Source organism: Sesamum indicum, linkage group LG3 (assembly GCF_026168435.1).
Source record: "Sesamum indicum cultivar Baizhima isolate 11 linkage group LG3, ASM2616843v1, whole genome shotgun sequence".
In the NCBI taxonomy this organism is placed as follows: domain Eukaryota; kingdom Viridiplantae; phylum Streptophyta; class Magnoliopsida; order Lamiales; family Pedaliaceae; genus Sesamum; species Sesamum indicum.
In genome coordinates this window covers 742,693-758,026 of record NC_142659.1, presented here as the reverse complement: position 1 = coordinate 758,026, position 15,334 = coordinate 742,693, and the positions used below count along the sequence as shown (strand labels likewise).

At 35.2% G+C, this 15,334-nt stretch overlaps 1 protein-coding gene across 1 annotated transcript; it reads right to left on the bottom strand.

The window, feature by feature from the left end:
* Positions 1-950: 950 nt before the first annotated feature.
* Positions 951-2,875, bottom strand: LOC105156886 (uncharacterized). Its single transcript, XM_011073136.3, has one exon. The coding sequence runs from the start codon at positions 2,485-2,487 to the stop codon at positions 1,270-1,272; it is 1,218 nt and encodes a 405-aa protein (XP_011071438.1). The 5' UTR covers positions 2,488-2,875; the 3' UTR covers positions 951-1,269.
* Between the last annotated feature and the right edge of the window lie 12,459 nt (positions 2,876-15,334).

The following is a 15,334-nucleotide window of genomic DNA, read 5'->3' as shown; positions in this document are numbered from 1 at the left end:
CTATGGGATTAATTTTAAAATCTCATGAAATGTGGGGTCAAGTATAAATTATCCTAAACTATAGTACTAATTTTGGAATTTTATTCATACATATACAGACACACACACAGACATTGTGTCTGAGTTCCACAACTAAGCTTAGGCAAAAGCTAGATAAGCTTAGATCCCCACTTGACTCTAAATTAAGTCTTTTCAAATGTGTCCTTATCCATCAAACATGTCCAACTTTTTTGACTTATAACATTTGATTCTCCTCTCCCCTCTTTCTTTCACAATCATTACACAAAGGCAAAATGGGGTCCTTCCACATCCTCACAGTTTACACTCTTACAACTTTATTTTAATGTTAGGACAACCAAAAGTGCAGCACATAAACAACAATACTCCTGCATGGAGACATCAAACATGGCATCTAAAACACCAAATCCTACAATCTTTTTTGCATGAAAATATGTTGCCAACTTGGACTTAAAAGTGAAACAATCAACTCCCCGACCAATCACAAGTATCCATTTTGCCATCAAGGAAAATTCCACACAAAGGCTAATGCGATGGCAATCATATTTTACGTTACAAATTCCTCCAAAAGTCAAATAGTCAAAAGAATATATAATGTAAATCATAATAAAGGGGTACTAGTGTCAATCTCTTTTGAAAAAATTACACCTACGCTCGCAAAAAATATCATTATCATTACACAAATTATCCCTGCTGATTTTTGGAGGCTAGACGTACTTTTTGTAATTACACGAAAGATAAAGGTGATTTATGTAAATAGATTATAAATCAAAGAGCGTAAACATAATTATCCCAAAAACATAACAAAGAAATGTTAGTGTAAGTTTCCAAAATCAGGAGGTTTGCAATGGATCAGACGGACTGCTATCTCCATATGCTTTCTCTTACCAATTTTATACTAGTAAAGAATGGAGGAATAGGACAAATAATCATGCAAAAGTTCTATATTGAACCATTTATTCCCCAACCTTTTCATCAATCTCATAGCTACACAACATCCAAGTACAAATATGAACCCAATATACTCCACACAGCTCATAGAAACTCAAACTCTCAGAATTTGAACTACAATCAAACACGATTAACAACATGAACATCATCAAGTGGTAGGTAAATTCAGATGCAACCAAACATGGATGAACAGAGTAATTAACCACAGTGAAAAACATCAACCAAGAATGTAAGAAAGTTGTGTAGTATCTGCTGAATTTTACTCATTAATCTAAGCCCTTTTGTTTTCTTCCCTCCTTTTCAGCTACTCACAGCCAGCAAAGAAGGAATTGCAGCCAAATTTGGAGTTGTGTTTTTATTTGTAGAAACATCCCTTTTCCCAGTTGAATTCTTACCAAAAGCCCTCATAGGACTTGCAAATGCCCATCCCCAGCTTCTACTCCTCCCGTGAGAGAGACTGCCGACAGATGAATGATTGGTGGGCTTCCCATTAGCATTGTTGTTGTCCTCAGCTGAAGATGCAACCAAGTATGAGGAAGATGATGAGGAGGATGAGGATGAAGCTATCATGAATCCACTGAAAATCCCACCACATCTAACTCTCTCCTTGATGCAATCTTGGCCATTAATTCCACTATTTCTGTGAACTTGTTGTACTTTAGGCTTACCTTCCCTCTGTGACTCCACTCTTCTGAGTGTACAATCACCAAAGCCAGTTGAAATCCTCTCGAAGAAGTCACCTGAAAAGCTCCTGCTCCCACAACCAACAGATCTGGATCTTGAAACTTTTCTGTCAAATGAGGCCTCATCAGGGCTCCCATTTTCATCCACCACCACAAACTCCTCTCTTTTCTTCTCCCTTGATCTAATTGGACCACCAACACCACTCACAGATGATGATCCCACAGTGCTAGGTGTGGATGATGTAAAGTTCAAATCTTTAAGGCTTTTACCACTTTTCTTGGTAGTAGAATGCTTTGACAAGTAAAGAAATGACCAGAACCCTCTTCTGTGGGGGCTGTAGTCCTCAACATAGTCTCCATTCATGAAATGAACACCTTTTCTTGGAGTTGTTGTAGACTTACTTCTCTTGAAAACAATGCTGCTGGAGTCTGAACTCCCCACCACTACTCCATCCTTCTTTTTCTTCTTCCTATGGGTCAACACAAACGGCAATCTTGCTCTCCTTGTGCAGTAATAGTTACAATCGTTGCCTCCAGTCTGAGAGTTGACAGATGAAGAAGCAAGGTGGCGGACTTGAAGAGTGGAGCCGGTGGAGCCGCCGCCTCCGGTGGCGGAGGCGCTGGTGCTACCACCAAAGTCAGATCTAAAAGAAGGAGAAGAAGATGAAGATGAGGAGGGGAAAACAGCTACAGGGAACGAAGAAGAAACAAGCTTTCCAAGCTTTTCTTGAAGGCAAAACGCACAGATCCCTCCTGGGGTGCTGTTCTTGTATGGATGATTTGTACATTGCATGTTGCCTTCCCCCATATCTTCATGCACCACTTCCATCACCATTTTTCTCAGCAAAAATCTTGGAACCCCACAGGCTAGATTTCACTTCAGGCCAAGATTTCCCAAGCCCAGATGAGAAAAATCAATACTGTTATCTGGGACAATGATTTTCTTCACCCTTTTTGGCATAAAAATCTTGAAAACTACAGCTGCCCCCGTGCAAGAAAATGGCTCAACAAACAGAAACACACAATCAATAAAAGGGGTAGAACAGAGAGAGCGGTCAAAGGTGTTATTACGAGCAAAAATATGGAAGAGAAGAAGAGTGGAGAATGGCGAATGGGGCAGGAGAGGAGAGAGTTCCCAGGAGCACGTGGAAACCAGACTAGTTTATGTAAATAAGAACTGACAAACGAATAAGACAAGCAAAACCCTAATGGCTTTTTTTAGTGGTAGGACTACGGGACGTGGTTGGTATCATGAAAATGAGCGGATAGGAATTGGAATGAATTCCTGTGATAAGATTTTACAGAGGGGACTTTTACCAAACACTTAGCCCTCGTGCTTATGAAATTCTTTTCCCCATTTTGATTTTACAATCTTTTGCCCCAAACACTAATGCTTTAATCAGGATAACATTATCTTGATTAACAAGAATTGTTCAATATTTGTTATTTCCCTACACTGAAAAAACACTCGGAATTGACATAAATGACTGCTAACTAATCGTCAAATTTTTGCTACAAGAAAATGAATTTTTTCTACATCTATTTGTTCGGGGGTTGGTTGAGAAAGTTTTCTTGATGACTTTTTTTTTTCTTCGGAAAATTCGATAGATAAAATCTGACACATACTATAATACGAGTTACATCCTGACACGAGTTATTCTTAAATCTTGAATCTTCGAGTTATTAGACGTTATCACTTAAAAAATTCTAATTCAAATAGAATTGGTCATATATGAATCAATCTAAATCAAATTTGATCGAACATAACAAATCACATAATGAATTTGACTGATTGTTTTTCTTAAATCGTACCCAATGATATGACAAGTGTGTTACAAGTCCTAGTTTCTAATATACATTGCCCACATTTGGCTTGACTTGATCTAGAGTTCAAATTTCCCATATTTTTCAGTACAACGCAATAGATATAATACACTTGTCGTATGATTGATTGATTTCCTTAAACTGTATAACTATCGGATAATAAGTGTATTACAATCCGCAATTCCCAATACACATTGCTCAAGTTTCGCTAACTTGATTGGGATTAAAATTTCCGATCTCAAAATCAAGAACATCACAACTATGTTTGGTTTTATGTTTTTAGCATTTCTCAAAACAAGATAAACATACTCAATGTTTGTTTTTATATTTTTACACCTTATCTGTGTGTTTTTTTTTATTTTTCAACTTTCTACATATAGTGTATATATATAATATAAAAGAGACATGATTTGACAATGAACTGATTTTTATCTCCAAAAAATATAACATTAAACATACAGTATTTATATATACACATATTTATATATAAAAAAGATATGATTTGACAATGAACAGCGATTTTTATCTCCCAAATCCCAACATCAAACCTACACCACTTATTTTAAAATATTTTAAATTATCTCAAAACACAAATCCAAACATATCATCTATTTTCAATACACAGTTATTTATCTCTATTTTTCTCTTTCTATCTCTAAAATATAAAACAAAACACTCAAACCACAAATTCAAACACTACGCACATTGCTTGTCAAGATCTCGTATTTTTTCAATACACTAGTCGTGTGATTGATTTTGAATATTTATTTTTTACCTCTTACACCCTCTTACTTAAATCCCATTTTCCCATCTCACCTACCAAACACACCATAGAGTTATCTTTTCCACACACACACACACAGAAAGAGGATTTTACATGAGAGAGAATCTGTGAGTCATTCAAATCAACTAATTATTCATGTGAAGAGAAAAGCCCTCTGCTTCTTCTGCTAACTGCAGTGAATATTTATGTTATCCTCTGAAAAGGGAAACGTACATCCATCAAACAGGTCCTTTCTTACTTATAGAAATGGATAAACATCAACAAACCTCACTATTTTTCCATACTTTCCCTTTTCAATTTCAAATTCAATTTGAGTTTTTGATGAAATTTGAAAATAATGAGTTATTTTGTGATCTATTTAAAAAATAATTGATGTAAATAGGCGTTGTATTTTGATCGTAAACTTATGAATAGTTTAAGCGGCTTATAAATCACAATACCTTATATTTCTAGTGAGATGTTTTCCGAAAATAAAATTATGAGACCCTCATAGAGCTCGAAAGCACAATACTTCATGCAAATTTTGAGTACTGATCGAGTCGCAAACCATATCAATAATAATTGAGAAGATAGAGTTAAACACAATATATTATTATTTTTTGTATTAAAAGGGTATTTTCAAAAATAATTTTAAATTTTTAATAAGTGAATTTATTTATTCATTTTTGGGGAATTTGAAAAAAAAAAACATAATATGAGCATTAAAAAACATAATATGAGGTCAAACTTATTGTTATAAATTACCCCTCTTTATTGATTTTTAATATTTCAAAGTATGGGCTACATTTATTATTAGGATAAATTACTACCACATTTTATAAAATTTAATTTAAGGTTAAATTCCATTTTATCTTTTGTATTTTTTAAAAATAGTTAAAAAATTTATCGTATTTTAAAAATGGGATAAAACTTCCTCTATGTTTTAATAAATTCAGCAAAAAATATTCTGTTCATTAAAAACTAACGGAAGGTGGGGTGCACGAGCCTAAAGTGCGTTTGAGCATGATTTTTTTGCGTGTTTTGATTATTATTTTTTTTGTTCTTAATTGATTAAAATATCCCTATATTATATCTAAAATTACCATGGTCGAATTGGTTTTTTTAATATTCTTTTTTCATTTTTTCTTTCTCTTAAAAATATAAATACTTTTGTTTTAAATATATAATACCAAAACAAAAGAAAAATTACATTACAAAGATTAATATACTAAATTTTTATTTTCAAATTTAGATATATACATGAATATAAATATTAAGATATTATAATAATTATAATTTATAAATTAATTTAAATAATTAATTTTAATTATTATTTAGGTTAAATATTTTATTAATTATATTATTTTTTATAAATAATATTTATATGTAAATTAGTATTATATGTATTTAAAATAAAAAAAATTGAATATATATATCAAACAAAATAAATTAATTAAACATCTAATAATTATTATAATTATCTAAAACTATTCTTAATTAATTAAATATATATCTAATGACTATAATTAACTTAATTAAAAAAATATTTTTTTTAAGAAAAAATTGAGGGCGATGTCATCATCGTCGTCAGATCGGGGGATGGAGGGGGTAGGGGTGGGAATGGGGGTAGGCGACGGGCGTGGGAGTAGGATTTTTTTTGTTAAATTTATATATATATAATTTATTTTTTGTAATTTTTTAATTATTTACATACAATATTAAATAATATATTGAATTCAACCCGTTCATTTTGTGCAAATTCAATAATTGAGATTAATTGATTAGATCCGACGATCATTATATAGTAAAAAAAAAAATCCAACAGTCATTAAAATAGCAAATAATATATAATAAAAAGAGCATAACGATCGTATAAAAAAATTAACACCGTTAAGTCAATTTAACGAGAGGAGAAAGTAAGCTACATTTAACAAAATAGAGGGGGGTTTTCGTCTAATTTTTAAAATTATAGGAGCTTTTAGCCGAGTTTTTAATACACACGAGGATTTTATGTTATTTAGCCCTAAATTTAATCATATACCTTTGTGAAATATAGGTATGGTCTCGGAATGTCTGATTAGTGTAATGTAGTGTTTGGGTAAATTTTTATTATTTTATAGAAAGTGTACTTATAATTACAACTACAATTTCAATATGTATACTTATAATTGTGCAATAAACATAAAATATTTATGTAATTAGACTTAATCTCAAAATACTAAGAAACATCAGACATAAAATGTTTAAATTCTCGAGTTCTTGTATGGATGAATTTGAAAATGAAATGGGAAGGAGACTATATTCCTACCATTGCTCGTGAACTCATGAAATATTCAATATTCACAAGAGCCCATAAATAAAATAAAATATGGCAAAAAAAGAAGGTTAAATATTATCTTATTTACTAAGCAAGTGATTAATGAGTGATGGTGATGGGTCATTTTCAAGCCATGAGATTTGATTTAACACTTAAACAACCATAATCACACAATTGAACATGAGATGAGAGATCTCCAAATCCAATTTTGTCTTTTCTTTTCTTTTGTTTTCTTGTAATTTTTATTAATTAATGCTCACCTTCATCTTCAAATTTGTAATGCTCACATGCATATTAAAATTCCCAACTAATAGTCAAGCAAAGAGACAAAACATATGAAGCTAAGGAAGATAGCATAGTCCAGTACCTACAATGAATAGAGCAACTAAAAGTAATGTTCAAAAGTTTTTAGCTCATATAAGTCCCCAGGAAAGAAAATACTAAGGCTAATTATCTGTCTAAAGTAGCCAATATTTTAAAAGATTGTAGAACTCGACAAATTACTGTACAATATTTGTCGGGCCTAGCGAACCCTAGAGATTCAGGTTGTCCTCCTTGGGGGGACTGGAAAACACCCATTTTGTGTTGGTTAAAAAAAGGGCACCTCTTGGGAGATCAGTAGGAGACCATCAGACTTAAGGCATGAGCTTCCCATTTTTTACGTCAAATGGGACATGCTTTATAAGAAGTCATTTACACACCCCTTATTAAGATGCATGTCCCAGGAACAAAGATGACACGTACTAAAAGATATCCATAGCGGATGCTGTGGAGCTCATGTAGGAACCTGGATTCCGGTCAACAAAGCTCTAAGGGCTGGTTATTTTTGGCCCACCATAAAATAAGGCGCTAAGGAACTAGAGGACAAATGTGAGCAATGCCAGAAAACTCCACTTCATACACCAATTGACGGAGCCTCTAACCACCTTGCTTTTTCCTTGCCCCTTCTCTCAGTGGCGTATGGATATAATAAGACCGTTTCTTTGGCTCTAGGATACAGAAAATTTCTATTGATAGCCATTGACTATTTTTTGGAATAGGTGGAAGTAGAGCCCCTTGCACGAATCCCGGAGGGGGAGGTCATGAAATTTATATGAAAAAGTATCATATGTTGCTTTGGGCTCCCTCCAGAAATAATTCAGACAACAGCCGACAATTCCAATGGCTTCAAATACAGGATTGGTGTAAGAGCCTACACATCAAGCAAAGTTTTACCTTGGTAGCTCACCCATAAGCCAACGGGCAAGCAGAAGTCACCAACCGCATACGAGTACAAGGAATCAAGAGAAGGTTAGAACGAGTTAGAGGGAATCGGGCAGAATTAATCAGCATCCTCTTAGCTTACCGAACCACCTTAAGAGGTTCAACGGGAAAAGCCCCTTTACCTAAGTATATGGGACAGAAGCCATCATCCCCGCTAAAATAGGGATGGTTTCTCACCTGGTCATACACTATTCGAAAAGTAACATAAAAACCTAGATCTTATCGAATAAATATTGGAGAAAACCTTCTTATCAATAACGGTATAAAGCATGATGATCGATTCTCACAATAAGAGAGTAAATCCCCAAAACTTCCAAATGGGGGATTTAGTTCTTCAGAAGGTGATACATCGAAACTAGTTGGCAAATTAGATCCCAACTAGGAGGGGTTGTACATGGTCACAGGAATACTAGGCTATAGGGGTTACCAGTTAGAAGACATGGAAGGACAATCCCTGCGATCATAAAATATACATAACCTCAAGAGATTTTACATCTAACCCAGGCAGGCATATCTCTCTTAAAAAATGACATGCCCCCTCAGGCAGGCATCCCTCTCTCATAAAGTAAGAAGCATCCCTCTCAAAAAATAAACCTTCCGCCAGGCAGACATCCCTAAGACCTGCCCCCCAGATAGGCATCCTTTCCAAAAAAATAAACCTCACCCCCCAGGCAGACGTTCTTCTAAAAAAGGTAAGTAATTCTCATAAAACCTTTTTAAAAAATTAAAAGATACTCTCATCTAATGCCCCATTATCTTACCAATATTACTTGAAAATAAGCCTGGTAAAGGAGAGGCATACTAAAAAAATCTTGTATCTAAACAAGCATGATCATTATACCCCAAGCCCTAGTTTCCGGAATAGGCATTCATCCAGAGTACCCTTGTGACCCTAACAATAGAGGTCCATCAAAGCCCAAGGAAGAGTGGTACTTCAGATGCACAAATATAGGTAACCCTATCTCATTCATCATAAAAAATTTCAAGTAAATTCTCTCTTCTTTTATCATTCCCTATGGAAAGAACATAAAATACATAAACATGACAGGACAAAGCTAGGTAGCTAGTCTCGCTCGCCAGTAACCCAAGAAAATATGCAGGCAGTAGGCTTTCAAGGCAAATATATGAAAGTAATAACCCAACAAAATATGCAGATGGCAATCCTTCAATATAAACATATTAAGGTAAAAATATAATGTACTGAAAGTCCGCTAGCTAGACCTGCAGGGGGTAGGCAAAGCCCCAATAATAAAAAAATAGAAAGAAATTGTCTCATCCCGACCCTTAGGGGAATAACAAAGAACGGAAAAATTATTTTCAAGGAGAAAGAAAGGAGTACAGACATTTTTGCCCCACAAAGGAGGTCTTCTCATTACTCTTGGTAGGCTCTTGCTCGGACAAGGGAGGGGTATCTCTAGTAACAGGCTCCTCAGAGGGGATTGGGGCGTTGTCAGTAATGGGGCTCTGAAGGTCCTCCCCCTAGGATCTCTGTCTCCATAACTTCAGGTGCACCGGTCGAAGGACAATCCCACACCTCTATTTCGATCGTCCGAAGTAGATAGTCTAGATCGTCATCTAAAAAATATTTTTCGATATTTCATGAATTGGTAAAAATCTTGTTTAGGGTGGACAAGAGACAATCATCTATTTTACATGAATTAGTTGGGGATCTAGGAAGCAGGAGCATGGGGATTAGTAAAAGGATTGGGAGTGCCATCCAGGACCACCTTGATGTTTAGAAAGTTGTCTCTTCGCCTATTGGAGGATACCTATAGGCCGCAAATTGCTCCCATCAGGCCAAAAAGCCATATCTTAGGACAACTATCCTTGCCATCTTCCCCTGAAACTCCTCAGATTTTTTGTACTCGGGGAGGCGGTTCTATTAATATGATTCTTAATACTGCTGGCTCTCAATGGAGTTGGGGAAGTCCAAGCGAGCCCACTTTGCTGCCTTCAATAACAGCTCTGATTGAATCTCCTTCATAGTTAATAACTCAATCTGCAGCTTTTTACCTTCCTTATCAGCCGCTGATACCTCCCACAGCCTAAGTCTTGGCCTCCTTTAACTTGGCATTTTCAGCCAGCAAATGCTCCACCATTTCCTCTAACCTCCTCCCCTGACCGTCCCTTGGGAGAAGAGGGGGTGCAGTCTGAGGATGGGATAGAAACTTTTGAAACACCACCACCGCCTTGAAAAATATGAAACAAAAAATTATAAATAGGAAAAGGGTCGACTTAAAAGTGAAAATAGCTCACCTTAGAAACACGGGAGGTTAACATCTTATCCAGATCTTCCTTAGGCAAAACAGAAAAGGAGCACTTATCTCCAGGAGTGGGCACCCACCCTAAAAATTTTAGAAAGCGGTAAACGGGGGAACTCCTGTAGAAAGATATCCTGAAGAGCTCCCCCTCCCCCTCTTGGAAGATCCCCCTAGGGTTGAAGAAACAGGATGTTTCCCTTTTAACTCATTGGAGGGGCCCTAGAAGAAGGAGTAGCTGTAGAACAACCCCCTAGGCTTCCTAAAGCATGATCCTTGAGCAACTTATCAAACATGATTTTCTCCATGAAGAGAAACAAGCAAAGGTTAACCAACATAATCCAAATACCTAAAATAAAATTCAGAAAAACAATATTGAATACTCGAAGGCTCCCCCAGAGGGGTGGTCCTAGGACTCGCTCTGAAATCATAAATGAGCCACTTGTCTATCAAGTCTCGACAATCATAAGTATGATCATTTAATTTTTCCAACAGAAAAGAAAAAGGTGGTGGTCCTATCCCTTATAGCAAAAGAAGCAGCATAGGAAAATCATAAATCCATCTAATGGGGAAGACCTACAGGGTAGGGGAAGAACATAGATAAAGCTATCTTTCTAGTTGTTAGGAGTACTGGGGGCAACCAGAAAATGCAACCCACGACGAGGACACTTGGCTTAGACCTCTTTAACTGAAAATATTGGAAAAAACTTTTTCCTGAATAGGGGCTCTAAAACCAAAGTAACATGGCAAAACTAGCCACTAGATAGAAGGCGTAGGTCCCATTGATTAAGAGGGACTTGAAAATGATGGTCGACATCCTCGTAGAAATGAGGGATAGGGAAAAGAACGCTTGCCCTCAGTTAGGCAGTGAAAAAACACAAATAATTGGGTGAGGGGAATCCGACTAACTATTGGGGGAAGGGATATAAATAGTATAATCTAAAAGAATCCCATACTCCAGTAGAAGGCAGACATCGACAAGCTTGAGGGAAGAGGGGGGCAAAGTCCCCCACAGCAGGGCCAGACATCCTCTCTTTCTCATCGCTCCTCACCCTTGGTTCCTTTTTTCCTCCTCTCCAAGGGACCATCCTCCTCGTTCTCCCTAACATCCTCATCCTCCTCCTCTGAGAAATCATCCAATAAGCGGTGAGGAGTAGTAGTGGCCTTCATTAGGCTCCACTTCGGGCCTTACCAAAGGCCTAAAAGCCAAGCCCGTCCCCCCAAAAGTGGCCTTAGAGGATCATCACCGATCACCCGTTCGCCCATAGACCTCACAAACTCATCCAAGGAAGCCATAAATAAAACTTAAAATCTAAAAGAAGAAGAAAACCCAAAAAGAAGATGAAAGAGTTAAGTAAAAGAAAGAAACTTACGAAAATAAGATGAAGAGTTGGCAAAAGGCAGAACCTCCAGAGCTAAAAACCTCTCTCAAAATCGGGGGAGGGGGGGGGAATAAGTGGGAAAGATGCTGCTAAAGGAAGGAGATGAAGAGGATGGGGATGGTTAATTACGAGGTCAAGTGAGGGGAGATTACTAAGGATGTGGGAAAAGCGCAAAGGTGCTTAACATTCCCCCATTAGGATCAGGTGCTGGTGGACACTTGCATGCTCCCCAAAATAGGCTAGACCCTAGCCATCAAACCATATCTGACAGAACAGATCTTGAAATTCGAGGGGGATGTTCCCCAATTCCTTTAGGAGTAAGGATAACCCCGTCAAGAAGATCCTCCTTGGTAGAGGTAGAGGCATCCCTTTCACCAAAAGAAATTCTCTACTCGAAGGAGGATTGGGTGAGCATTATCCTCCTTAAAAGGGGGGGGGGGGAGACTGAATGATGTGGCCATAAACGAGCAACCCAATTTTTAGCCTATGTACCAGCCTAACAATAGACCTTGGAGGCCCAATGGGGCACCAGACTCTAAGGAGCTTTCCTCAAACTAAGGCCTAAATGAGACAAGGCCCAGGAAGAAAATTGCTGACCCGACGAGGACTCAAGAATCCCAACACTGTTCTATCCACCAGAAGGAACTTGTCCAGGTGATTAGAAATTATTCATTCAGGAAGTGATGAGGATGCCCATATGGTCGAAACCTCGGAAGAGAGGGACTCCTATTTAACTGGGATTCCTCAACCAAGGGTGGACTCTTTTGAACCTCTCCAACCAACACTAGGATGAGGAGGAGACTTATTTGTTAGCAACAGCCTCCCAGACTCCCTGGGGAGCAAGACTCTTCCTCGGCCGGGGACTGCGAGTATAAAAGTAGGTTTAGCGCCCTCAAGTGGGGGACATTTTCTTTCAAGCATACACAAACAATTTCTGCCATACACACTCGTTTCACTCACTCTTTCAACATAACCTACTATCTTATTTTTGTGCTTTCTCTTTTAACATTATTCTTCCAATATTATATGCAGACTTGTGTATTGGAGCGATAACATTTTTTTACAGGTTCTCATTTTTAGGCTTGCAAAGAACTCATCCTACCAAGAAGCTCAAGTCCACAGACTATTCTATCCGTATGCTTTTTGCATGCATTAGATTGAATTTGCTATTTTTAATTATTTTTGTATTTTTATATTAATTTATTATATACATATAATGTAAATATATTTATGCAATTTATTTTACTTAAGAAAAAAATTAATGTAGTTTATATATAAAATAAAAAATATAAATCCAATCTAATTTAATAAGCACAATATTAAAAGAGAAAGCCTTTTTGTCTCCTCCCTACTCCAGCCCACTAGCCTATATCAATGGATTACTATTATATCCCTCTCCAACTATTATTTTCCTCTCAGGTCATGTTTACCTTGGTTGATATTAGGGATATCCGTAGGTAGAGTGAGACTCAATCTAAATTCATAGACTAATTTAAAATTTTATTTTCAGATCCAATAAATATTATTAGACCCAAATCTAGATCCAAACTTATTAAAAAATAAAAATTAGGTTTGAGTTGGATCTCTATGTATCAGTACTCATGGGTTTATCGATTCAATTTGAACCCAAAAAAATTTTAGACTCATAAAATTATTTATTGTGTAATTCTTTAACCAAGTATATTTTTTTATCAATAAATAATTGGATATCTAGTTATTTAAATATATTGAATATGATAGCAATATTTTCCAGACATCTTGATAGGCAATAATATTTGGTTGAAGCAATAAAATTGAAGATTAATGTTCTATAATATTAATCCGATTGTCACTAAATATGTAGTTTAATATTTTTATTAAATTATTTTTTAAACGATATGATAAATGATATATATTTTTTTTAAAAAAAGTCTATCGAGAAAGAGTTATTATGGATTAGGTCCCAATAATCCTAAATTTAGTGATAAATTATGGATAAAAATAAAAATAAAAAAGAAAGATTAAAAATATATTATAAAATCTAATGCATATTGCTCATGGTAATTTTGATCATAATTATCTTATCTTAAATAAAAATATCGAATATTATTCAATAAATAAGAAGAAGGAAAAAAAGAATCGAAAAATGGGACTAGGCCCTATCTGGACCCAAAAAATCAATCTAAAACAATGGCATTTGGTGTTAAGGGGTTTGAGGATTATTCAATAGAATGGAATTCTTTCGGGGTGATTTGAATAAGATAAGACTCTACCCATTGCCGATACCAACCCAACTCGATATGACTTGATGGGTTGTGGTAGTAGTGAATACAATCTTCATCTTCTTCCATACCTCAGATGCTATGTTTCAATTTTCGATTCTAGTATTGAGCGAAAGGTTACACCTAGAGGTAGTGTCCATATCTCAAGTATGAGAAAGTTATGACAAAAGGCTCATTTCTTGTTCAACCATTCACCATTTAAGAAGCTAACAAAATTTTTATATTTTGTTAAACTCAGTCTGAAATGAGGATATGCAATTGTGATAATTCATCAAATTGATCCAGTTGTATGCCACATCATCCGTATTTCATGCAAACAGGAATAGAACCTACCACATTTAGTAGAAAAATCGTTTATCCAGTTGTATGCCAAATCGTCCTTATTAAAGTGTAATTAATATTCTTTGAGGCCTTGTTTACTAAGGTCCGTTCGGCTCGATTTGAATCCCACGCATGTAGGTGGGATTCTTATTTGAACGGTCCAATGATTGTGGCAAATTAAAATATTCAAATAAGCAAATGAATGCTTACATAACGTGGGACAAGACGTTTTGTCTTATTTCTAGCAAATAAGTAAAATTACTTTATTATCCTTATGAGCAGATGTGCTTATTAATATAGGTTCCATTCATCGCTGTACTATTATAAAAGAAAATTCATTGATCGTACCAGTTTTCTATTGTCTCATTTTACCTTTTCATTCATTTTATTCTTTCAAAAAATTACTCATAAATATTTTTTTAATTATTTTATAATTATATTTTTTTTTCCTCTCAACCCACTACTCGATTTTTCTCTCCCATGTTTTTTGCCCTCATAAACTTTCATAATTCTAATAAACAGCTTAACAAAATTCCTACCAATGCAAACGGCAATCCATATTCCATCCCAATACCAACTGATAAACCAGGCCGGAAAGTATTTAGCTACCATAGAACGATTAGATAAATCCGGAAAACATACACTATGTTTGGATTCATGTTTTTTTATTTTTTGAAATAAGATAAAACACACCCAATATTTATTTTTATATTTTAACACCCTATCTGTGTGTCTTTTTTATTTTTCAACTTTCTATATATGTTATATATAAACTTATATATATAATATAAAACAGACATGATTTAACAATAAACAGTAATTTTTATTTTTCAAAAATACAATATTAAACATATGATATTTATATATAAAAAATATGATTTGACAATGAACAGTAACTTTTTTCTCCTAAATCCCAATATTAAACCTACACCACTTATTTTAAAATAGTTTAAATTCCTTCAAAACACAAATCCAAACATACCATCTATTTTCAACACACACTTACTTATCTCTATTTTGCTTTCTGTATCTCCACAATACAAAACAAAACACTTTTAAAAACACAAATCCAAACATTATGTTACGATAATCTTTTTGAGTATCTTTCATTATTTAACTACACTTTTTACAAATCACATAAGAAAACAAAACGGGCGCATATCATCGTCGTTTTGATATGACAACATTGTATAACATACAAGTGAAATAAAAGATCCAACATGGGGAAGACAAAGTACCAAAAGATGAATATGATCGAAAGAGTCTGAACTGCAGTTTCATCGAGAGAATTGC

What these genes read in the sequence shown, in the direction of transcription:
- LOC105156886 (XM_011073136.3), bottom strand. Translation starts at nt 2,487, where the DNA reads ATGGTGATGGAAGTGGTGCATGAAGATATGGGGGAAGGCAACATGCAA.